Below are 24146 nucleotides of genomic sequence, written 5' to 3'. Positions count from 1 at the left end.
GAAAAATAAAAGAGCAGTGATTTTTCAAACGTGAGGTTTTCAGCCACAAACCCCAAGGGAGGCAACTGGAGGCTGGGAGTGTTCTGGCTCTCGGCACTGTAAACATGTAGCGTTAGAATCCAGGCCTGACTCTCATGAACAAAACTGCCCCCATTCCCAAGGTTGGTTCCTTGTCATCTTTCAAGAGACACCCAAGATCACATCCTTATTTACAGAAGCCTTCCGGGTTCTTTCTATTAACAAAAGTGGATTCTCTATGCTGTCGCTTGGCAACACCCTTAGCTTGTTTGTTTGTGGTATAATACAAACTTCACCACGGTTGGCACTGTGTCCACCAACTGGGAGGACCGCCAGCTAGAGGCCAGATACTTCATAAATTAGTTTTGTTTGAAAAAAAGTAAATGCACCTCCCGGGAACCCGTCTGCTTTGGGGAGAGGACGGTGGTGTGGGCTCCTTCCTTTCACACCACCTACTCTGTGCCCCAGGCTGGCCTCAGCACCCCGTACACGAGGGCACTCCTTCCTCTCTGATGCCTGGGACTGCAGGGGGCCTTGCTCTAGAACCGCCCTGCCCCCCCCCGCACCTCCTCCTGGGATCACCATACGGGAAGCTGGGGCGAGACCTTGGAGGGGTCCTAAGCATTCCAGCCCCCCTTTCCCAGACTCTTCCTCTCCGACAACGCCCTTCAGGTCACGCCCCCTCAGGCCACGCCCGAGAGAGGGCGGGGGAAGGGCGTGTCCTCTCCATTTCCGGGCGCCTATTGGGAGGATCTCCAGCGGGAGGCGGAGCTGCATCCGGAGCTCGAGAGGCGTCGTTGCTAACGGCTTTCTGAGGCTCCGGCTTTCGGGACTAACATGGTGAAGAGCGACTCCGACTCAAGCAATATGTCTGAGAAACGACCTTCCGACCACGTCGTGACTCAGCGGCTCCCCGTGTCCTTCAGGGGTGAGTCCCTCGTCTCTGGCACAGCCGCCCTGAGCCAGCCGCCGGGTATCGAACCCCCAACCCGCTGTCCACCGGGTTCCGAAAGGCGCGTCTCCCCTGTACTGTGTGCATTCCTCAGAAACGCGCTCTTCTCCTTTACCCCTGGTTCCTCGGGCTGGGAGATAATAGTTTCCCGGTGCTGGGACGCAACCTGTATGGCAACCAAGAGGGCGCACCGTTGGCAGGGTCGTGTGTCCATTGCTCAGGACCCTGGCAGGCAGGGAGAGACTCGCTTATCCTTCGGGTCCTAGATGCCACGTCAGGTGCCAGCGCTTCCTTATCTTGCGCCATGCACGCGGACCAGAGCAATCCCTGGCAGTTGTGGTAGAGGCGATTCTCCCGCGGGTTCAGCCTCTCCCATTCTCCTTTCCTTCCTGCCCCAGCGCTTCATAAGTGAAGCTTCCCATGCAATGATCCCCACGCCTATGGACCAGGGAAGAACTCCCACCCTCTTCCCTCCATCCCCTTTCCTAAGAAAGGGCTAGGCTTCAGCCTCCTTTCCTTCCAGCTCCATTGTCTGCCTCATTCCATCCCCGTTTGTCTTAGAGATCTCGCTTTCCAGGTAAATAGCCCGCTGTTCAACACCCTACTGGGGCCTTCCTGGTCTTGAAGGCTAGAACTGTAAGAGGCCGCATCCTATCCCCTCTGAAGATATTAGAATCCTTGAAAGAACTATCTACTTGAGCCTTTAAATTGGACAACTCCTTGGGGTCGGGAGATGCCCAGTAAGAGATAACAAACCTCACAGGAGTTCTGCTCTGCTCTCAGGAGCTTTACTGATCCAAAGGAATTATTTCTAAAGATGGATTTTCAGAGAGGATGGCACAGTGGGAGAGATTTAGGAGGCTGAGTGGGCTTTTCCAGCAGAGAACGCTGTCATCCGTGCGGATTATCTGCTAAATCAGCCTGTCTTCCCATCTAAATCCCGTCCCCTAAGCCAGGAACACCTCCTTCAATTCTTTCTCAGGAGTATCACAAGAATTTCAGACGGCACCGGGCAGGAGTTCCTGGGTTCCATTCTCAGTATCAGACATAAAAGCATGTGTGTGTGTGAAGCTTGCTCCATGCTTTACTTCCCAAATTGGGAATATAGTAAAATTAAAGAGAATGATAGCAAAACAAAAAACACACTTAGTAGGCAAAGGCACTAGACTTTATGAACGTTATTTTATTGAATCCCCACAGCTGATACTCAGAGAGATTACCTTAGCCACACAGGGTTAGTGGGACCATACTTTAAATTTGTATTTTAGTGATTCCAAAACTTAAACAGGCCACTGTCTAGCGGTCTGGGCCCCCCTAGAGCGCGGGTGTGCTGGCCGACTCTGTCGGCGCCCACCTACCACAGAGGGAAGGCATCTGGAGCAGCATCCTGGGAACAAGCATGGTCTCTGCATTTCAAGATCGGTCCATTTTCTCGGTCATAGACCAGTTTGTTGTTTAGTTCTAACTCCCTTTTCTTAGTGCTACATTTATCTGTTTTAGACAGAAATATTTTAGAACTGGTGAAAATGGATGTGTTCTGTCTGAAGCATATACTCAAATAAAATTTTGCTTGGTTTTTGTCACTTCCGATTTTAAAACCTTTCCACTTATTTAGCGTGTGTGTGGCTGGCTTGTGGAAGTTGGAAGGTAACTTGCAAGAATCAATCTCCCCTTCCACCATGTGGGATCCAGGGTCAAATCCAGGCCGTCCTTGCAGACAGCCAGCGCCTTTGCATGTTGTGACAGCTCACCTTCCTGCTTTCTAGTTCTTTGTTTTTAATTTTGAGCCTCAGTGGTTTGACATTAGGAAAAAAATTATTACTATAAGGTATTTAATAGAGTTTCCCAAATGTGTCATGTGCCAAACTTAGCTAGATGCTTTCTTGATAAACATCCAATTGCAACCCTGCCAATAAAGCCAATGTCTTTATTCCCCCCGTCTTTCAGTCCAGGCTGAGAGCTGAAGGATAAAAGTACAGCCCAAAGGATTCAGAACTAAGTTTCCAACCCAGGCTCTGACTATCTGAGCCATTTTCCTGATCCTACGGCTAGCTGTCTGTAAAGCAGGTGCCAAAGTATAGTCTGGTTCAACTTGAGGACTTCATGGGGTAAGAAGCAACAAAGGAAGGAAGCCCAGGGGAGCCCAGCGTGAATCAGTCACTCTGGATAAAGTCACTCAGAGGACTCTGCTGATGGCTGCAGTGCAATTACAAAGCCCAGCTCTGCCTCATTGGCCTTGTAGGGAATTAGTCCTAGAAACACATATACCAAACCTAGGAGGAACCAAGGCAGTTTACCTAAAGCCAGCGCATTCAGTAATGGAACAGTGTGGGTGGCTTGCGAAGGCCTGTGTTGTCGTAACGGAGAGCCTTGTCAACAGATAAGTCCCTTTGGGAGGATCTCTTGGAAATAAGCAGAATCATGGGACGGATCTGTTTATTTCTCTTGTTCCAGTTGATCAGATTGGGGAGAACTTTAAGTTAATAATTGACCTGAGCTAAACTATCAGTGGTAATAAATGAACTCAACTGAAGACCAAGACTACGGAAGCTGTTGTGTATATGTTGTTTATGGGTAAATAGATTTCCGTGTCCCTGAATAGTCTAACACTGTAGAAGATAAAGTAACTGTCTGCTCTGCTTTTAAGACATTTTAAGTGAAATTTTGATGAAGTGGCTCAGAAGGGACTAAAGGTGAGGTTTAAAGAGGCCACAGAGAAGCAGCTTCCTGTAATCTGTGTCAGCCGAAGGTTCTGGACATACTTCTGACATAACATTTATTGTATGGTATTGAAGTTTGTCGGATGGATTGATCTGTTACCATCTCCTTTTTAACCTTACTGTAAAAACTCAGTATGAGCTGGGCGGTGGTGGCACATGCCATAATCCCAGCACTCAGGAGGCAGAAGCAGGTGGATCTCTGAGTTTGAGGCCAGCCTGGTTCACATAGTAAGTTCCAGAACAGCCAGGGCTACACAGAGAAAGCCTGTTTTAAGGTGAGGGGGGAACCAAAATAAAAAAAAAACTTCAGTATAAAGTACACAGTAATTGAATAACATGTTGAAAGAAAAGGAAGTGGAAGGGAGTAAATAATCTTATCAATGTTGATGGACAGCTTATTTTATTGTTCATTGATTTTAGGATAGTGTATCTTCTTCCTATAGACAGACTACTTATCTAGGTTTGCATTAACAAGAAAGGAACTGTAATTGGCAAGAAAGGATATTGTGCCTAGTAAGAATCCTTACTTATGAAAACAGAAGTTGCAGATCAGGAATTCTTACTATACACCTGTTCTTTCTTTTTCCGGCCTCTGCCCACTTTCTGGAACTCTAAAGAAACTTGAACCTCAAGCTTTTGTTTGCTATTTTATTAAGTGGAGCCTTGCAAATGCAACCAGGAAAATGCCTTCAAGTATAAGACAATAAAAATGACGCCAAATGTGTTGTCCACTGGAGTGAGCACTCGTGAGACAATAGCATAGTGTACTGAGTGAGCAGCGTTAGAGTAGAGACGGGGTTGTGGTCTCAGCACCACCACTGCCGGGGTCACTCAGCAGCTCCACTTCCAGAGGGTCAGTTCCTCATCATGTAGTTAGGCATAATCTTACTTCTGTATTTCCCAGGATTATTGAATAAGAAAATACATATGTGCTCCTTCCAGAGAAGCACTAGGGAACCCAAAATGCTAAACACACAGGGTTGTCTCTTCAAAGAGAGGGGTGGGAAACCCAATTTCCACCCAGAGGGCTGAGAGAAAGGTGGTTAAAAGCTCGATGGTTTTTGCACTGTGTGGTGAGTCCACACCAGATCTTCCCCCGGGCCTTTTCATGAGCTTCTTTTCTCAGCGAGTCTGCTGGCCCCATCTTTCTGGAATATGTCACATATACTTTATAAACAGCTTCATTGTCTCACAGGATTGAGTTAGTTTTATCATCAGGAAGTATTTCACCAAATTGTGCTGTGCTTGACTGTGCCGAAAATACACTACTTGGGTCAGACTTAAAGTTTGAACCAACACTGGCTACTGAGTCGTTTAACCAAACTGCCTTCTTATCTCTCCTGGATCAACCCTCTACTGCCTGTGGTGGTCACAGAGACCCCACAGATATATGTTAATTTTCTTTAGAAACTTTAAAGATTATTATGGCATTACTTCCTAGAGAAAACGAAGAATAAAAAGATTAATGACAGAGAGCTAGACTCAGAGAATTATATTCATTTCCCGTTCAGAATGTTTGCATTTAGGGGAGTGTGTATGACAGACAGATGGACTGACAAAGTTTAGAACTAATTTACTACCCCATATGTGATCTGTTCCTCCTCTGAGATAGAGTCCCCAAGCAGATTGTTAGTCTTGATATTTTCTCCATGGTATGTGGGTCCCGGAAGGCAAGTCACCCAATCAAACACTTAATCCTTATGAGCGAATTAATGGTGATCTTAAAGTGTCAAGCATTCTAGCTAATTTCTCATTGGGTCTTCATAGCACTGTGATAGGCACTGGTTTTTCTTCCATTTTACTGAGGAGAAAATGGAGTGGTAGGGCTGGGATCGGGTGCTTTCCGTCTCGTCCGTCTGTCTTAGCAGTTCATCTGAAGAAGGCTTAGGAATCCAATGATAAAGTGTCCTATGCTTTTCAGTTCTATTTTAAATGAACATAATGTTTAGCTCCAAAGAGTTTTTGTTTTTTTATTTTATTGAGACAGGTTTTCTACTGTAGTCCTTGCTGTTCTGAAACTCACTCTGTAGGCCGGCCAGGCTGGCCTCAGTCCCAAAGAGATCCCCTGCAGCTGCCTCCTGAGTGTTGGTTAGAGGTGTGGGCCACCATGCTGACCAACGGCTCATGAGAGCTTTCTAACTCTGGATATTTTTTTAGATGTCTAAATAAAAGAGCTTTGAGGAGAAAGAAACACTTACATAAGGAGTGCCTGTCCTGTTTGTATAAACCTTGGGCTGGCAAATTGCTTTCTTTTACTCCACAGGGGTCATGGTTAGCCCTTCCTGAGGGAGAAAAGTCTGTGGTCTGGTTTTGTGTCTTGTTTTTTTTCTTTGTTATGTCTTTTAAGAATAACCCTTTGCGGAAAGCAGCTGATGATTCTTTTAGGACAGAGTGGGCAGAAGTGTGCTCTGGAACCCTCGCGGGCCTGAAGTCTCAGTCTGGTTCCTGTAGGGGGTTCCCTTTCTCTTCCCAGAAAAATGCAGTTGTTTCACGGACTGGGCAGTTCCCGACTTGGCCAATGTTTTCCCGTGCTTGCTGCACGCACGTTGCCATCCTTTACGGCATCTCTTTTCCTCTCACTCACTTCCTGAGAAATCAGCTGACTAGCTCTCTTTTTAGGTGAATAGCTTTTTGGGTTGTTTTTTTTTTTTTTTTTGGTTTTCTTTTTTTAGGTTTTTAAATTTTATTTAATGTGTACGAGTGTTTTGTCTTCATCTATCTATGTGCACTACATGTGTGCCTGGTGCTTGTTATGGCAAGAAGAGGACATCAGATCTTCTGGAACAGAATTATGGTTGGTTGTGAGCGGCCATGTAGGTGCTGTGAACCAAACCCAGGTCCTCTACCAGATCAACAAGTGCTCTTAGCTGCTGAGCCATCTCTCAGGCTCTGAAATAGTTTTGACATTAAAAAAATTCCTTCAGTCCAACTTTTACATTTTTATACTTTTTAAGGGTGAATGTTTTGCTACACATGAAAATCCGAGTTCAGTGTACATAAGTGAGTTTTGTAGGAACGCAGCCATGATCCTTGCACACGTATACTGTGTGCTGCCCATGACTGCTTTGTACTGCCACGGTAGACTGGAGTGTTCTCTTAGACGCTGTGGTCTGCAGAGCCTGTTTCCTCCTGGCCCCTCACACAAAGAAGATTGCTAAAAAAGATTGCTTAAAAGATTGTTTTAAAAGGAGGAAGAGGACAAGGACAGTTGCATCTTGACTATAAATCTTTTAAGAAGAAAATAAAAATTTCCAAGGCTTTACTTTTACTGCCCATTTATCCCTAAATAAAGTGCTATTAGACCTGGATAGCATGTGTTTTTAGTATAAAACTCCTAGATTCCTATCTGTCCCTACCCAGACAGTACTAGTCAGGACAGTTTATAACATAAAGTGTTCCGCTCACATTCCGGGTCAGGGAAGGAAAGGATTGCCTCGACATACTATAACTGAGATGGTGCAGCAACTCTTTAGCCCATCTCTTCCCCTTTGCTCAACGGTGCAGTGACCTAGCCCTCATCTTAGATGGAAGGCAGTTGCTGGCCTTTCTCAGCAGAGGACCTAATGCATCTTGAACTTCAGAGTAATTAGATCTCAGTGGTGAATGGGATTCATTACTCCCAGGGACTTTTAGTCCTGGGATGAACTGCCAGCTCCAGTTCATCTTCAAACAAGCCAGATGCGGCGGATGGATAGCAACAGACATTGCTCTGAGCATTGGTCTAGGAGCTTACAAGGAAGGAACCACTTTCCCTGGAGCCAGGGACAAAAGTTACTGTAAACCTGTACCTTTTTATGTTTGGTTTTGGTTTTATATTACTTTTCTTGAAGTAAGTTCAATTTGAAAAATAATAAATTTAAATGTATATATATATCATTTTAGGTTCTCTTGAAATATTTTATTATTCTTATTGTTATTATTTGTTAGAGACAGGGTTTGTCTGTGTAGCTTTAGCTATTCTGGAACTCGTTCTGTACACCAGGCTGGCTTCGAACTCAGACCTCTGCCTCCAAGTGCTAAGATTAAAGGTGTGACCACTACAGCTGGCTCGTTTATTTTTGTTTGCTTCAGCCTTTTGCATACAGCTATGTCTGTACACCACATGCATGCATTGTCTGCAGCGGCTAGAAGAGGGCGTTGTATCCTCAGGGATTTGAGTTACAGAGGTTGTAAGCTACCAAATGGCTACTGGGAATGAAACCCAGGTCCTATGGAGGAGGAAACAGTGCTCTTAACAGCGGAGCCATCTTTCCACCTAACTCCTACGTCCTGGTTTTGATTGGTTAAAAGTTTATTTTTAATGCAATTTTCAGGAATTTCACAGTGGAAAAGGAAATGTATGAGAAACGGCAATGCAAAGTTTACAGTCAAGTATGGTGAGATCCCTATTCTTTAGAAGTCTTCCCCCAATAAAGCATTGGCAAGTATTTAAGCCACAATGTCTCAGGAATGTTGATTGCTTGTTGCTTGTCATTTCCTTCCTCATAAGCTACAGAAGGAGACAGACTTAAATTAATAACTGAGAGAGTCTGAGGAAAGAAGGCTCATGAAATTTTGGTGGGCAACTGAGAATTGCTTTTTCTTATTTGCCCAACAATCATGGCTAACTGAGATTCATTTGCCCATCGGAACCCCACCTCCTGAGAAGTGTAGTTTATACACTTTGTTGAACTCTGACCAGATGGGATGGGATCTTGATGGTTAGTAATAGGATCATTTCACTGTAAAGGGAATAAGAACATAAATATAATAGTGTTGGCATGGAGCTAAGCATTTGATATGGACAAAACTGTGTCCAGTTTTCAAACTACCCACCTGACTCCCTGGTCCTCCTCTCTGATGCCATGTACTTCTCTGGGCTTTGAAGAATCTCAGTGTAACGATGGGAACTGCACTTCTGTATTAACTTGTAGAACTATTTGACTTTAAACAAAATGTGTTTCTGTGCATGTGCATCCATGCCATAGCCCACATGCATCATAGCCCACATGCACCAGAGCTCACACACACCAGAGCCTGCATGCACCAGAGCACACACACACCAGAGACTGCATGCACCATAGCACACACACACCAGAGCCCGCATGCACCAGAGCCCCCATTCACAAGAGCCCCCCAAATGCACCAGAGCACGTATGCACCAGAGCCCACATGCACCATAGCACACATGCACCAGAGCCTGCATGCACAAGAGCCCGCATGCACCAGAGCACACATGCCACAGTGGCAGCATGCATTTGACAGTCAAAGGACAACTTGCAATAATGAGTCCTCTTCTACCATGTGGGTTCAGGGATCAAACTCAAGTGTCCCCATCCTGGCAGCAAGCACCTTTCCCTGCTGCGCCATCTCACTGGCGGCCCCTTGTAAATTTCAGTAGTGCAACAACTTTTGTTTTGTTTTGTTTTGTTTTTTAAGTCAAAAACAAGAAAAGTACAAGTTCATGGCTATAGAGGCTAATAAAAGATGAACAATAGTTGGAGGAGGATAGGCTACTAACTTTATTCATTTGAATTTTAAAATATATCATGAACCAAGAAAGAAGTTGGAAGAATGTATTGAAATAGTTAACTGTTTCTGAGTTTAAAGTAGCTTTTTCCTCTTTTTATATTTTCCTACATGGTTTTGCATCAGGATGTATATATGTATTACATTTGTGATCAGACAAAAGCACTATGTATATGCAAAAGAATGAGGAAGACCAGGTACAAATGATATTCATCACAGCATTGTTTTTGATAACAAGAAACCAGAAACAGCCCCTTTAATAACCAGAAAATGGTGGCAGTGTGGAGAAGTAATTTGTGTAAAGACACTGTAATGGGTATGTGCCTTATGATTTTTGTCATGAGCCATGCTGCGCCCTGAACTAGAACACACGTTTCCTCTGTCTTTTTGTTGGTGTTTTCCTTACGTTTAGGGATCTGACAAAGGCTGTGATCCAGCCATCCCAGTCCACTCTCACCCCAGCCCGATGTGTGCCCCTCTTCTCCTTTCCATTCCTGAATCTTCCGAGCAGACACCGTTCCTCTTCCCCACCTGGTTATGACTCTTTATTCCTCACTATATGTGGTAGAAGCCGAGTGTTCTTGGTTTTCACCATTTCATATACGAGGCAAAATAAAAAGCAGTGTCTTATTAGTGTTCGCTGGTGAAATGAGGGCCATGGGCCGGTGCGCATTGGGCCACATGAGATGTAGACGGAGATGCGGTGAAGCAGCCAGCATGGAGCACGACAGGGCTGTTCCGGGAGGAGTGAGGTGCCGTGATGATGGCCTGTAACAGGCTGTACGGTTTTGTGTTCAACAGAAAACTCCAGGACAGAGCTGGGACCATGCGGATGGATTCTGGTGGCTTTCTCGTTCTTGTTCGTACTTATAACCTTCCCGTTATCAATATGGATTTGCATAAAGGTAAAGAACATTTCTTTCTCTTCTGGAGCACGGGGCCTATGGGACAGATAGAGGGGTATTGTACGGGCCTGTGGTTCTTTTTCTTCCATCTCTCTTTTGGGAAACACATCTGCTGATGAATTACAGTAGATCTTAAACACCTTTCAGCCACCATCCACTCAGTTCCTCCTCACAGGCAAAGTGACGATGGCCATGCCAGTTCTCTGTGTCGGGATGGGAGACCACCGTGAGAAAGCATCTCACAGCTAGGATGGCAGGGCAGGGCGGGTTCGCTGGCAGTACCACCACTGCCATGTTTCCTCACGTATGAAACGGAGAAAATGGCAGTCGCTGCTGTGGATGATGGCAGTGATGAAAGAACCGCCTGCAAAGCCTGGAACAGAGCGAGCGCTCCCCAGCACAGAGCTTTCCTGTGAAGTTACTAATACTTACATTTGCATATTCCTAAAATAATGAATGTGTGACCTGCATTTTCTGATACATCTTGTTGTAATTAGGAATCAGAAAAAAAGCTATAAGCTTTTCTGAGCAGACAAAACATGAATGATTAGTAGGGACGCTGGTAGGGGTGGAGATGGATTTCCCCGCTTGGCCCTGATTCCCAGTGTGTCCACAACCAGAGTGCTTTTCTGGGTTTGGGGCAGGGGCTTCTAGGTAGTGCAGGCTGGCCTTGAACTCACTTCGTAGTTCAGGTTGGCCCAGACTCATCGTCCTCTGGCTTCTGCCTCGAGAGCCCTGAGACTAGAGGCCTGTGTTGCGACTCCCAGCGCCCCTTGCTTTTGTAAGAAGTATAAAAGTGGGTGCTCAATAAATAAGCACTGTGCTTGAAAGAGCAAACGCCAAACTGATGTCTATAGACACTGTCGGAAATGGAGAAAATGCCAGGAGGCCCTGAGCCTGGCCAGAACAGAAACACGTTAAGAAGCTATGTCTGTACATGCGTGTGCTCATCATGGTGACTTTTCATTCCTGTTTGTTTTCCAGATTGTAAAGGAGTATGAAAGGGTCATCATCTTCAGGCTGGGTCGCATTTTGCAAGGAGGCGCCCGAGGACCTGGTCAGTACTAGGTTTCTGTCTGGAAACTAAAGTGTTGTGGTTTTTTAAACTTATATAAGTTGTGAGTGTGTGTGTGTGTGTGTGTGTGTGTGTGTGTGTGTGTGTGTGTAGGGGGTATGTGCACATCAGTGCTGATGTCCACGGAGGCCAGAGATATGGGATCCCTCTGTAGCTGGAGTTACAGAATTTGGGAGCTACCCAGTGTAGGTGCTGGGAATCAAACTCTGGTCCTCAGGAAGACCATCAGGTGCCCTTAACTGCTGAGACCTCTCTCCACTCTGAGACTGGAGTGACTTACTGATATGAGTCCCCAGTGAGGCCTCTGCGACAGTAGTAGCTAGTGGCCCTGGCCAGGCCATTACTATCTGCTTAGGGTGATTAGGTTATTGTTTGCACTGGCCACAGCTGGGAGGCTGAGTATGGGAATCCATCCAAAGAAAGCCTTCAGTTAGATGCTGGGTTTAAGCACCGTGTCGCCACGCCCAGCTAGGCTCTGAGAATTCCCAGGAACTGAACATAGCCCCTTATCAAAGGGCTTGCTGTCCGACAGCTGGACCCCGACACAGAAGCCGACAGCATTTAGTGTTGCGGGACAGCAGCCACACGCCCTGGAGCGCACAGGAGACCCAGAGAAGAGCAGGCATGAGGCAAGGCTTTCCCATCGCTTCTGTTTGGTTGGTTTTTTAAATACTTACTTTTATTATTTAAAATTATATGTTAGCCAGGCGTGGTGGCACATGCCTTCAATACCAGCACTTGGGAGTCAGAACCAGGTAGATCTTGAGTTAAAGGCCAATCTGGTCTACAGAGTGAGTTTCAGGACAACCAGGCTACATAGGGGAAGCCTGTGTTGAAAAACCAAAAATAAACAAATAAATAAATACAATTATATGTGAATATGTGCATACGAGTGTATGTGCCTTCAGAATCCATCAGATGGTTGGAGCCCTTGGAGCTGGAGTTACAGGCATTTGTGAGCAGTCTATATGGGTGCTGGGAACTGAACTTGGGTCATTCAGGAAGAACAGTAAACATTCTTGAGCCATCTCAGCCCCTCTGCTTGGCTTTTCTTTTCTTTTCTTTTCTTTTCTGTTCTGTTCTGTTCTGTTCTGTTCTGTTCTGTTCTGTTCTGTTCTTGTCAAAGCAGCATCTCAAAGAATGACCTGAAACTCACTGTGTACCCTAAGCTGGCTGCAAACTCCCAGCAATCCTCATGCCTCAGCCTTCCAAATATTGTAAATACCTGCATGTACAACTATGGCTGCCCTTCTGAATGCGAGGCATGAAGAAGTATTAGCCACAGATTATTCCTGACAGGGATAACTCCATGCAGAGCCATGGAGGGAGAGAATAACAGTGTGGAGGCACTGTACTGTGTGAGACTGTGAGCTCTTAGGGTGAGAAGTGAGCGAGAGTGTTAAAAACAGCAGCCGGGACTGAGCCCGCTAGGGCTGATCAAGCTGAAGCTAATCCGGTCTCTCCCGTCCTGTGCCTGTTTACAGGTCTGTTTTTTATCCTGCCCTGCACTGACACCATCATCAAGGTGGACATGAGGACCATCTCCTTTGATATTCCTCCTCAGGAGGTGAGTTCTCTAGCTATGGCTGAGGGCTCTCACAGCCTGCCCTAGGCCAGCGCTAGCAGCTGACTGCCTTCCCTTTCCCAGCTCTGTGGCCTTGGGTGAGTCTTTCAGTTCTCTGTGTCTCAACGTCCTCAGCTATAACATGGAGGTCATAACGGTGAGGCCAACCTAATGTGGTGTTGTAAGGAGTGACTGAGATCCCAGCGGGAACTGCTTAGCAAAGCGCTGAGACTGAAGTGCCAGGGGAGTGTTCCTTGCTGTTATTAGAAACTGTGTGACCAAGGACATGGAGCCATCTTTGTTCCCACCACAACTCGCTTCCATGGATTTCTGACAGAAAAACAAATTCAGTCTAGTTGAACATCCTTTCTAAGGGTCTTCATTTTTATTTGAGACAAATTGGTTAGAAGCCACAGAATTAGCAACTGCTCATTTGTTTGGTATTTTAGGAGTTTCTGTATCATTTCACACGCTTCCAGCTTCTTCACAAGCAGCTCAGGCAGCATCCACAGCCAGTTCCTAGAAGGCCACACTGCAGAGAGACAAATCCTGGGGATTCTCTGTTGCTTTCCCCTCAGCTCAGGGCTCACTGCACTGGACACCAGCTCTGTCATGGCCATTTGGTGCCCATATGTCAGGAGACATAGAACCAGTGTAGACAGGAGTCCCCACGGCTGCTGACCGGGCTAGCTGTGAGAGGAGGGAGAGCATGCTCCCTGGGCACAGGCCGGGAGCTCAGCATGATGTGGGAGCCGAGCTTCTCCTATCACAGATCACATGATCCAGACACCAGATGGGAACTCCCTTACTGGTACTGATCCAAGCATCTGGTATGGTTGGACTTCTCAGTGCAGACATCTCTGGATTCTCTGCATGTTTCCCTGACATTGATGGGCTCCCTGGAGCTCCTGGGAGGGCTGGGAATTGTGTGGCATTTTCTTGTGTAAACACAGTGGGCATCTGGTGTGTTGCTGTGCACCTTCTGCCTCTCGCTGTTCCCTTTCCCTGTAAGCTGCCAGCCCAGAGTGGACTGGAACTTGGCAAGCAGCTCTTCCCTATCGCCTGTGAGCTTGCTGCAGAGGGAGGTAAACCCTCTGCCCACAGTAAACAGCAAGCAGAGACACTCTGAACACAGCTGTGGCAGGCAGCCACAGAGGCAAGATCTGTGAGTGACATTCATTTTCCCATGGCGGTAAGAGGTTGTCACGTGAGATGGTAGGGAACTGTGCATTTGTGAAGAGGTCCCCTCTAGTTTAGAGGTATTTTTAGATTGCTAAACAACAAAAGAGGATTGCTGCTTTGGAGCTTGGCAGGGCTTTGGGGCTCTTTAGCTTTAACGATTACTTTTCATTGGCATAGCTGGGGGTGTTTTAAAAGGCTTCCTTCATGACCATCATAGAAATAGTCACAGATGAGGGGCTTTCAGGTCTCATGACTTACAGCCGCTACAGCCCACCCAGCTGGGTGCAAGCAGAGCCAGCTCGGGTTCTGGACTCTGCTCCTGCGAGGCTCGTCACTCATTTTCTAGATCTCATTTCAGATCCTCTCTCATGTAGGGACCCACCAGGTGTCAGTCACACTGTCAGTGCCAGAGAAACAAAGAAAAGCTGCCCCTAAGAAACTCACAGTTGCTGGGTGGTGATGCGCACCTTTAATTCCAGCACTACGGAGGCAGAGGCAGGAGGATTTCTGTGAGTTTGAGGCCAGTCTGGTCTACAAAGCAAGTTCCAGGACAGCCAGGAGCCAGGGTTGCTACACAGAGAAACCTTGTCTCAAAAAAAAAAAAAAAAAAAAAAGACAACAACAAAAATCAAATGAGGAAAAAAGAAAGGAAACTTAGTCTCTGGGGAAAACTCCACATCCCTCCCAGTGCGTCCCTCCACAGAGGGGCAGGGAGGTGCCAGGAGGTGTGCCTGACCGTGGCAGTCAGGGAGACCACTGAGAAGACATCTGAGTGCTGGGAAGAAATGAACAAGAACAATGCTAGCTATGAGTGGCATCTCCAAATCTGTTGAGTGATTGGATAATCAGCTGATAACTAGGAATGTTTGATGAAATCTTCTGTTGCCTCACTGAAGAAAATCAGCCATTGCTTAAGGATTCAAAGAAGAGCATTTGTAGTGACAACGAAGAAGCTGTGGCGGGTGTGTGATTGTCCTTTTCCTCCTGTAGGTCCTCACTAAGGACTCAGTGACAATCAGTGTGGATGGCGTGGTCTATTACCGTGTTCAGAATGCAACCCTGGCTGTGGCAAATATCACCAATGCAGATTCGGCAACCCGTCTTTTGGCACAAACCACGCTGAGGAATGCCCTGGGCACCAAGAACCTGTCTCAGATTCTCTCTGACAGGGAGGAGATTGCACACCACATGCAGGTGAGTGTAGACCGAAGCTTCTGTCCTACCGAGTCCCACAGCCATTCAGTCCCAAAGAAACACACAGAAGCTTTATTAATTATAAACTGTTTGGCCTCTTTGCTCAGGCTTATTATTAACTAGCCCTTACAACTTAAATTAACCCATAATTCTTATCTATGTTTAGCCACGTGGCTTGGTACGTTTTCTCAGTAAGGCATTCTCATCTTGTGTCCTCTGCCTTTCCTCTTCCCAGAATTCTCCTAGTCTAGTCGGCCCACCTGGCTACTGGCCAATCAGCATTTTATTATACTAATATGAGTGGCAAATCCTTAGAGTGTACAAGAGCTTTATCCTACAGCAGGTGAGGAAGGCGGCTCTGTCACTTAGCCCGAAGAGATAATTGTGCTGGGTCCATGACTGACCACGGCATGGCTGCCTTTTTTTCTTTTCCAGGGGTCCAGACTTTATATAAATGTTTTCAGACTAACATCCACAAGTTCATGGCACTCAGGTGCATGCTATTTTTAGATTCCTTCCAGTGTTCTGTTTTTCCCAGAACCCATACTATCCTCATCATAAGAAAATAACGGTTTAGATGCTATTCTGCAAGAACACCACTGAAGCCCTGGTGTGTGGACAGGTCATGAATCTGCGCATACCTGTCATGCCTTCCAGTCTTGACTGTGAGGTAGATGTTACTAATAGTAAGGCTGACCTGTTCAAAAATGTTACAGTATTATAAATATGAATTCCTGCCCTTCATAGAGGTTTCGCCATGGTTAAGTCTGTGGCTTGTTTTGTTTTGAAACGGCTATCACTCTACAGCTCAGAGTGCCCTATAACCTGCTCTGTAGCCCAGGCTGGCCTTGTGGTCCTGCCTCGGCATCACTGCCACCGCCCTGCTAAGGAATATGGCCTGTGTGACGCCATCATCCCTCCTGGAATAGTGCGGTTCATCCCTGCCCTTCTAAAGAGAGGGGTGAAACAGGCAGGCAAGCAGTGACACAGCAGGCTTAGCCCATCCTGCTCTTGAAGTATGAGAGCGAGGCAGAGTATTGGAAGAGGTGCAGCGGAAACCGCAAATAAACAGTTTCTTTATGACCCCTTCGAGTTTGCCAACAGCTGCACTGGCTCCTCAGTAATAGAATCAGGGCAGTTTGTCTCCAGCCCCAGCTTGAGCTCCCGTGGTGCAGTTTCTCTAACACTGTCACCAGACCTGATAGACCCCACATCCCAGCGGATGCAGCTGCTCTTGGCGCCTGGACAGGAGCCTCGGTGCCTCGTGTGCTGCACTCACTTTCTCCTCTCCTTCCAGAGTACACTGGATGACGCCACCGATGACTGGGGAATAAAGGTGGAGCGTGTGGAGATTAAGGACGTGAAACTGCCTGTCCAGCTCCAGAGAGCCATGGCTGCGGAGGCAGAGGCTGCCCGCGAGGCAAGAGCCAAGGTAATGTTTCTTGCTTGTCTAGGTTCTGTTTTGTTTAGTTCAATTTCCTTTTTAAAATCCACAGGAATAAAAACACTCTCAATGAAAAACAGTGAAACAGCTCTGAATGTTTAGTATAGAAGCTCTTCCCATTGTTTCAAATCCTATTTCCTCAGAGGCTACTACTCTTAATGATTGTGTGTGTGTGTGTGTGTGTGTGTGTGTGTGTGCAAGTGCATCATCATGCGTGTGTGCGCGTTTGTGTATCGATGTGTGTGCATGCGAGTGTGTGAGTGCATCGTGTGTATGCATGTGTTTGTGCATTCGTGTGTGTACATGTGTGCATGTGTGTATGCACGAGTACATCGTTTGTGTGTGTGTGTGTGTGTGTGCGCGCGCGCGCGCGTTTTTGAGACAGGGAGTTATCTGGTCAGCAATGCTCCAGGACCCGCCTGCCTCCCCTCCAGTACTGAGGTTACAGATATGTGCCACCATGCCTTGCTTTTACATGAGTGCAGGGGAATCCAAACTCCAATCCTCATGGAGAACTGTACAGAAAGTGCTTTATCTGGTGAGCCATCTCCCTAGTCCTGTCCTTGCATTTTATTTAACTGGGTTGTTGGGTTGTTGGCACAAGTACACCACACAGCGCACACTGTCCTGCATCTTGGCCTTTTCCCTTAGGTCTCATGGGAATATTGGTCTGTTAGATTGTATCATTCGCTCAGGATTGTGAGCCGCATTCTTGATTTCCTCAGTTCATATTAAAGGCAGATTGTCGTTCAGAGCACAGGACAGTTGCCTCAGCTTGCAGCCACCTGTCCCTCCCTCGTCCTCATGGTTTCCACTCCCTCTCTCTTCCAGGGACCTTTCCTTCGTACTGCTTCTTTCTCCCATTCCCACGGGTTTCTTCTCCTTCTGTGTTTTCTTCTCATCTTCATCTCTCCTTTGTCTTAAGCCCACATGAGTGGCCCTTCTGGTAGTGCTGTTCAGCTAGCATCAAAAAGAATTGTATCTTTTAAGATGACAATGTATCAAAATATGCAGCATCTCCCTACACGCCCAGGACTGGAAAGAGAGGTAGGCCTCTCCAGAGTTGGGCCTGGATTCTCACTGTAAATAGCCCATGGTGGAGAGTGCCTCACTCCCAAGTTCCAGCATTCCCAAGGGGCTGTAAAGAGCAAAGCTTCCTGTATAGAAGGGGATTCTCTCTGGGAAAACAGGGATGAGAGCACATCCCAGCATGGCCACACAGCCCCACCCTGTGAACAGCGAGAGCAGTTTTCATAGGAGGGTTTGCTGCGCCTTTGTCAGGTCTCCTAAACACGGGAGCAAACCAGTTTGTCATCGCTAGAAAGGGGTAGTAGTTGCAAGTGGCCAACCGCAGAGCCCTGTCCATGCTGTAGGATACCTGGCTCAGCCACAGACTGGCCGTCATGTCTTAAGTGCCAGTAGCAAACAGAGGAGTAGCCTGTTGGCATGCTGCCTCGCAGGGGTCGCCATGCCTTCTGCAAATGCTCACGAATGCGTGTGACATTGCAGAACTCTCACATGTGTCCTTGCCAAACCATCACTTTCAGGATGTGTGGTGTTGTGAGAAGCTTCCTCTTACCATCCAGGTATTTGGAAACTAGGAATGGCTTTTACCTCATTATCTGTCTTTGGCTAAAAACCCATTTTATACCATGTAAAACAATAATTTCTCATGCATAGAATATCAGAATCAAAGGATCCCTTGCTGAGAACCTGCACCTTCTATCCCCATGTCAGTGATTAACTGTGGAGCTGTTTCCCCTGAGCTTAGACTTGGCATCAGAACCCTTTTGTGGTGCTCCAGATAACAACCCTCAATGGCTTGGAGTTAGCCTTCAAAATGAAACTTGTTTGCCATTCTAGTCAGTGAAAACTGGAGCCCAGAAGAGCAGAGCGATTTCCTCAAGGTCCCATAGTTGATTAGTGGTGGGAACTCTCTCCTCTGCTTTCCCTTCCCATCTCCTCTGGGACTCCCACCACTGGCCTTCTACAACATCTCAACAGCTCCTGTCTTCCTCTAAACAAGGAGCAAAGATAAAGGAGGCCAGTTAGAACTCTGGCTACCATGCTGTCCCTTAGCCTGACAGCTGTGACATGAACCTGGGCAACAGCTGGCTGTCCTCAAGGGCGGGGTCCACACAGTGAGCCTGCTTCTTAAAGTACACTACAAAATAAATAGCTCCAAAATGGCTGCAGCCTTGGTCACACTCAAATTCTCACGGGAAGATAGAAGGCAGCTGCCTCTTCAGTAAGCAAGCTGCAGAAAGAGAGAGAGAGAGAGAGAGAGAGAGAGAGAGAGAGAGAGAGAGAGAGAGATAGAGAGAGAGAGAGAGAGAGAGAGGGCGCATAAACAGACTCCAGAATGGAAGTCCTCCAAGTTAATAAGCCACAGGGAAACTCAGATTCAAGTCACAGGCAGATGCCACCCTAGACATCCATCAGGCTGGCTTGAAAACACAGTGTGAGGGGAGCTAGGAGTGGAGAGGCAGAAACGGGAGCCCTTGTGTTCCGCTGTGGGAATGCCTGTTGGTACTGTCACTTTGGAAGGCAGTGTAGTGATATCTACCAAAGCTGGATGTTTGCAGAGCCCATGGCCAGTAGCTCCACCCCTCAGTGTGTATCTCATAGATCCATGCCCATGTTTACCAGGGGCGTGCCACAGAAACACTTCACCCCAACCTGGAAACTTTCCAAGTACCCATCCTGAGTTAGATGGATAAAGGCTGAGTTAGTCACAGGCAGTAACAGCGTGCAGCAAGAATGAACACTGCACTGCTCCCTAAGAAAATCTGAGCGGAGGAAGCCCCTCAAAAGTGGGGAGGGCCTGCTTTGGGGAGGTGGCATGTTAGAGATAAGACACCTGCTGTTATGTAAGACCAATTCCTTTGGCCCAAAATGAACCTGGCTTGCGGTTTTTGCCTATAAAATGTCAACCCCAAATGATGAGGGGCTCTCCTCCCTACTGCGCTGTGTTGAGTAGTGGCCGAGCCCCAGCCTGGCTGGAGAGCGTGCTGAATAAACCTTGCATTTGCATTCTGGACTTGACTGGATCCTGGTGGTCTCTCTGGGGGTTGCGACTTGGGTACAACATTCAGAACTTGATTTCTCTGCTCTGTCTGCCTCCTGATCATACCATCAGATGCTGTCCCATTTCTAGAGGAGTGTATTAGCTCCATGTCTATTGCTGTGCTGAAACACCATGACCAAGGCAGCTTATTGGGAATTATTTTATCATCCTACAGCAACATGTTCAGGACAGGGCAGAATGAAAGCTTTCTGTAGGTCTGAAGTGGGTTCTGCAAGTGTTCCAGAGTTTCTCCTAATACGCTCCTGAATGTGTGAGGGTCGTCACAGGTGCGTGGATGGTTAGTACCCGTTCCTATGGAGCTGTCATGGACTTCCTAGTGTGCACACGAGTTCCTGCGCTAAAACTCACACTGCCTTCTATCAAACAGGATCTGTCGGGTTTTGGTTCAATAAAGTCTTTCCTTTCTTTGATTTCAAAGAACTGGAATCCACGTGATTTGCAAAGGGTTTGTATCCACACACGAAGTCAGCCGCTCACCCCTTCGCAGTGCTGTGGACTGTTCGATACCCTGTTCAGTATGACTGTGCTTCCCTGTTCAGTGGGGGAGAGGCAGCAGTAAAAGAGAACGCCTTGAGCCAGACACATCCTTCAGCATGTTTCAGGAAAAGAACATCTGGAAGCGAGTCTAGGCGTTGATTCCTGGGAAGTCCAGAAGGCTGCCTAAGGCACCTGAGCCCTTCCTGGAAGACTGCAGGGTGCCACCATGCTGTTTACCGACTGACCTCTTCTTCCCCCTCCGTAGGTGATTGCAGCTGAGGGAGAGATGAATGCGTCCAGAGCTCTGAAAGAAGCTTCCATGGTTATCACCGAGTCCCCTGCCGCCCTTCAGCTCCGGTACCTGCAAACCCTGACCACTATCGCTGCAGAGAAGAACTCCACCATTGTCTTCCCTCTGCCCATCGATATGCTGCAGGGGATCATGGGCTCTAAACACTGAGCTGTGCAGGTCTGTGCAGCACTGTGCTGAGCCCTTGCCAGGGGAAAGTGGGGACCAATTTAGCCGTTCAGTCGCAGCGAGATTAGCAGGAAGCTTGACTGTTCCCATCCCTCCCTGTATGTAGACCGAGGTCTGTATGTAGACCGAGGGACTCTTAGAAGGGACAGGAATCCTAAGAGCAGCTGAGAGACCACTTTGGAGCTAGGATGTAGCTCAATAGTAGAGCATTTGTGTAGCAGGCTCTGGGTTTCATCGTTAGCACTCAAACAAACAAAATCACTAGCTTGTAAATACTGAGACAGATGGGTGGTTTATGCACGGTAAATTACTCTTTACCAAATCTGCATCCTATTTTGTGGTAGGCTGAAGCCCTCTCTAACTTCCTTTAAACTGTCCGAGCCCTATGTGAGCAGTCAAGCCAGGGACACAACCTCGACATGCCACCTGACCCCACTGGGCAAATGTTCTGCACAGTGAAGACTTGTGTCACCCTGCTTCTTTGGGCCACCTGTGCCTTCCCGTGAGGGAATCTTGAAGGGCATTTCCCCAGTGTCTCTCTGCCTGATCTAAGCCCAAACTCCTCCATGATCCTGTCAGAACTCAAGAAAGAGGCTTGACTGGCCCTCCCAGGACCTGTACCTTCCCCCTCTGGGTACCATACTTCCCCACTGTGGTGGGTGGTCCTTTTGAAAACAATGCCTGCGCAGTCTTTACAAGCCCTTTGTGCCTCCCCCAGACTTGATGGTCCCTTTCTGTGCTGCCTTAAAGAGCAGCTAAATTCTTGTCACAAAAGTGCTTTTTCTCACTTTTGCCTATTTTCATCTATCAGTTTTTTAAATTTTTGATTTTTAAAACTAACTTTTTAAGTTCTATAAATAATTGTTATATGCCCATTTGAATAGCATACTTATAGAAGTACTTTTTTTAAAAAATCTTAAGAAAACCATTACACTTTGCTCTCTTCATACTGTTAACTACTCTACACTATGAACATTGTGACTGCTGATCCTACCCGAGCAGTTTAACACGCGGAGCGGGAGCGCATGTGGAGCGGGAGCGTGTGATCCCTGGTCTTGCACAAACACCCGTGCTGAGCTCTTGCTGCAGAAGGAAAATGCTTGTTTGGCCAGGATTTTTGCTGTTGTTTTCATACAAACGTTGATACCAAGAGGAAGTGGTCGGTCCCCGTGGGCCACAGTTTCTTATTGTGACATCCTTCCCTTGGCCTGGAAAGCTTGGTGGTGACTTTTGCAACATCTTTGAGGCTCTTAACTCACCTGGAGACGCCTAAAAGAGCACTTCCCTGTGGCGGGAGCCCTCTTGACTCCCGCTGTGCGCTGCCAGGCCCACATGGAGCCTCCACCTCCCTCACACCCGCTTTCTAAGCCTTGAACCCAGCTGGGTTTTCTAGAGATTTCCACCCAGGACTCTAGTTGCACTTACATTTTGAATTTAAAATGATGGTTTCATCTGTTTGGAGAAGTGACTTGCCCCCCACTGAGGACCAGGTACACCCGTGTCCTGGTGCAAACACCTGCTCAGACTTGCCCCCCACTGAGGACCAGGTACCCCATGTCCTGGTGCAAACACCTGCTCAGACTTGTCCCCCACTGAGGACCAGGTACACCCGTGTCCTGGTGCAAACACCTGCTCAGAGGTGGAAATGATACACCGGTCTCTAGATTTCTCCCCAGACACCCACCGGCCTTTGCTTCTGTGCCTTGTGAATTAGTCACCCAGTAGACTACAGCGCAGTCACAGGGAGGAGAGGGGAACAGCGAGCCGTGGGAAGGGTGCTGCTGTGGGTTTTCACGAGTCCTCCCCTTCAGCCGTGTGTAATAAAGTGTGTCCCTATAACCAGTTTCCCCCTGTCAGAGTCTGTGGTGTTGCTGTGAAGAAGTTCACTGGAGTTTGCATTCATAGTGGGGAGGGAGGGCTTAAATCTTAACTTGAGTTATAGGTTCTGAAACCTTACTGATTCAGAGCAAAGAGGGAAGCTGGTTGACTGTAACAACATGTTCACAGCATGCCCCCAAATAGAAAAAAGAAAACAGAAAACACAGGGTTTATTATGCTTTCTAGTTCACTGTTCTGAAGCCCCACACTGTCTTCCCATGCCTGGCCATCCACCCTGTGAGTCCCCACACTGTCTTCCCACCCTGCCGTCTTTCCATGCCTGGCTCTCACCCCGTGAGTCGCCACACTGTCGAGCCTGGCCACCTACCATTGCTTTTCAGATTTCCTTTTAGCAGCAAAACCTTATTTTCAAGGGAATGATGCACTGGGACACGTGTCCCTTCCCAGTGTCCGCATCTACAGCACTGAGTGCTTCAGTGAGAACAGTCACAGAAGGGGCCTTCAACTCGGGCCCTCCACTCAGCTATGCTTCTTAGCATCCGATCTCCTTACCACTTACATGGAGATTGAATTCTGTTTATAAGATCTCAGAAGTCCCTCATAGAAACCTGCGGATTCCAATTTGAAAATGATGCTCCTGAGGGTTTTTCCCTGAACCACCCAGTCTGTACCATGCCCTTGGATGGGTCCTATCTGCCATCCTTTTGAGAGTGTGCTAAAAGCTATAGATCATCACTGAAAACTGCACACATCGGGGAGCATGCAAACTTGTATACTTAACGAGGGAAACACTGCTCCAGCAACCGCGCCTTGGAAACATCAGAACTCCTGGACAACCTGATTCCTATACCCTAACTCTATGAATAGATACCCAGTTACCCGAAACAGCTTTGTGCCAACTAAAGATCACACTCAGAGAATGACGATTTATCTAGTGCCAAGCGCTGTGCACAGCAGGCTGCCATCTTTCCCTTTCACTCATAATCTTACCTGGCGTGTGAACCAGGCCCCGGGGGATCTCTGGATTCGTCAGGCTGTTTGTCTCTTAGCAATGATGCCCACAACATCAGGTATAGAGCAGGTCCAGGCTCAGATGAGGCTAGGGTTTGTCTAAAGGCAACACTAAATGCCATGGACCGTCCCTCTTGGAGACCGCTATCCATGGGAGAACAGGGTGAAGGATAGGATAGCCAGGATACGATGCAAGGGAATGACAGACAGACACACTGTGTAGTGAGAATCTGCTGCGATTTTACTAAAATCATGCTTTCATTATATAGTATTCAAACAAAGAACAAGTCAGAAAGTCATGTATCATTAGTTGGCACAGTATGAAAACTTCTTTTAGCAATGTTTAAAAAGTATGTTATCAGGAACAGGTGTTAGACACAAAGCGTCCTTAGAAGAGGAACTCTTGTCCTTGGGACTGTAAATCTTAGAAGAGGAACTCCTGTCCTTGGGACTGTAAGCCTCAGGCAAGTGGTTACATCTTATGAACAGAAAGTTTCTGTCTTATTATTGCTATCATGGCCCTTCCTCCTCTTAACCCTTTATTTCGTCTAGTGACCAAATATACCTAATCAGTTTTCTGCACCTGTTGAACTATATTTTTAGTACCTTCTTATGCGGCAGACATCATGGGGGTTGGGGTCTAGCAAGCCTATCCATAAAGTTGAAAGTATAATATAACAGTCTTTGTCCA

At 47.1% G+C, this 24146-nt stretch overlaps 1 protein-coding gene across 1 annotated transcript; it reads left to right on the top strand.

Moving 5' to 3' along the window:
• Positions 1-782: 782 nt before the first annotated feature.
• On the top strand, positions 783-22448 carry Stom (stomatin). The gene is made up of 7 exons (XM_050126754.1): positions 783-946; positions 10000-10103; positions 11088-11160; positions 12663-12745; positions 14915-15118; positions 16416-16550; positions 20393-22448. Exons 1-7 carry the CDS (start codon positions 856-858, stop codon positions 20585-20587), a joined length of 885 nt encoding a protein of 294 aa, XP_049982711.1. The 5' UTR covers positions 783-855; the 3' UTR covers positions 20588-22448.
• The last annotated feature ends 1698 nt before the right edge of the window (positions 22449-24146 follow it).

Source organism: Alexandromys fortis, unplaced genomic scaffold (assembly GCF_014885135.2).
Source record: "Alexandromys fortis isolate MF-2015 unplaced genomic scaffold, M_Fortis_MF-2015_v1.1 scaffold_268, whole genome shotgun sequence".
NCBI classification, from domain to species: Eukaryota; Metazoa; Chordata; class Mammalia; order Rodentia; family Cricetidae; genus Alexandromys; species Alexandromys fortis.
The sequence above is the reverse complement of the archived record's forward strand: the minus strand, read 5'-3'. Positions and strand labels throughout refer to the sequence as shown.